Source organism: Apium graveolens, chromosome 11, assembly GCF_009905375.1.
Source record: "Apium graveolens cultivar Ventura chromosome 11, ASM990537v1, whole genome shotgun sequence".
NCBI classification, from domain to species: domain Eukaryota; kingdom Viridiplantae; phylum Streptophyta; class Magnoliopsida; order Apiales; family Apiaceae; genus Apium; species Apium graveolens.
Genome location: NC_133657.1, coordinates 192,848,511 through 192,850,123, shown reverse-complemented (window position 1 = coordinate 192,850,123; position 1,613 = coordinate 192,848,511). Strand labels below are relative to the sequence as shown.

At 39.0% G+C, this 1,613-nt stretch overlaps 1 protein-coding gene across 1 annotated transcript; it reads left to right on the top strand.

The window, feature by feature from the left end:
* The first annotated feature begins 524 nt into the window (after positions 1-524).
* On the top strand, positions 525-1,025 carry LOC141696364 (secreted RxLR effector protein 161-like). The gene is made up of 2 exons (XM_074500514.1): positions 525-768; positions 817-1,025. The coding sequence occupies exons 1-2, from the start codon at positions 525-527 to the stop codon at positions 1,023-1,025; spliced, it is 453 nt and encodes a 150-aa protein (XP_074356615.1).
* The last annotated feature ends 588 nt before the right edge of the window (positions 1,026-1,613 follow it).

Genomic DNA, 1,613 nt, shown 5'->3' with positions numbered 1-1,613 from the left:
AGTCTTTGCACGTGTTACGCATCTAGAAACTGTTCGTCTGTTGCTGGCATTAGCTGCAAAATATGGCTGGCAAGTTCATCATCTAGACGTAAAATCAGCTTTTCTAAATGGGAAGTTACAAGAAGATGTATATGTTATACAGCCAGAAGGATTTGTGAAGCCAGAAGGATTTCTAAATTGGTTAAGGCGTTGTATGGATTGTGTCAGGCCCCAAGAGCCTGGTATGCTAAATTAAACAAGTGTTTAGAAGACATGGGGTTTAATAATTGTCCTCACGAACATGCAGTCTATACCAGGAATGAAGGAGGAGAAAGTTTGGTAATTGGTGTATACGTGGATGACTTACTAGTAACAGGAACAAGTGTTGCTCTCATTAACGATTTAAGGAAGAGATGAGTAAGAAATTTGACATGAGCGACTTGGGAAAATTATCTCACTATCTTGGAATATAGGTGATGTAGACAAGAGACAACATACAGTTGAAGCAAAGATCACATGCCAAAAGGATGTTAGAAAAATGGGGTATGGCAGAATGTAAACCTACAAAATACCCTATGGAACCAACATTGCAGATGCACAAAGATGAGAATGGCAAGGCTGTGGATTCAACTGATTATAAGAGTGCTGTGGGTGGACTGCGGTATTTGGTCCATACTCAACCAGATATAGCTTATGATGTAGGAATTGTCAGCCGCTATATGGAACGACCTACTGTCATGCATTGGAATGCTGTAAAACGGATTCTCCGTTACTTAAAGGGTAGTCCAGGTTATGGTCTTGTGTATTCAAAGTGAAGTGGTAATAATTTGTTGTCAGGGTATTCAGATAGTGACTTAGCAGGGGAAATTGATGACAGAAAGAGTACCGGGGGTATGGTGTTTTATCTCAATGAAAGTGTGATTACTTGGGTGTCACAGAAACAGCGTTGCGTAGCTCTGTCTTCCTGTGAAGCTGAATTTATGGCAGCTACGGCGGCAGCGTGGGTTACTGGGTATCAGGAATCTGGAGAACCAAATTTAGATTAAGGGGGTGTTTGTTGGTAGTAATTTAAATTTGGCTCCCTTTTGATCATTTGAATAAGTCAGCTGTAGGTGTCCTTGTGTGTAGCTGAGAAATGGTCATAGGATTAGTTTCAGTATTTGTAAGATGGTGGAAGTAGTGAAGTAGTTGCAGGAGACTAGGTTACTTGTTTTTAGTAGTTGATAACTGTCAGCTAGTTTATATTTCTTTTGCATCGTAATTTCATAAAAGCTCTAAGACTGTAATTATCAGTTCATTAAAATTGTCCCAGTTTATATTATTATTTGTTTTGTGTATTTATATATCTTGATTCTTCAGGGAGTAGGCGGAAGTGTTAATTGAGCATCTATCCGGCCAACCACTTCAGCATCTTTGCCAAGTGTGTGTTAGTCAGTGGTATAATTTTACATTTTGTAGTCTTCCATATATTTGTAGTCTGTGTTGGGGTTGGAAGCTTCTAATTGGGTTCCTACACTGGAAAAGGTTGTGAAATGTTTTGGATTTGGTACCTGGCTACCCATTTCTGTGTGATGAGTTTTTCACTGAATTTCTTAGGGATTATGAAGTACTTATGTGATAACCTATTTCTGTGT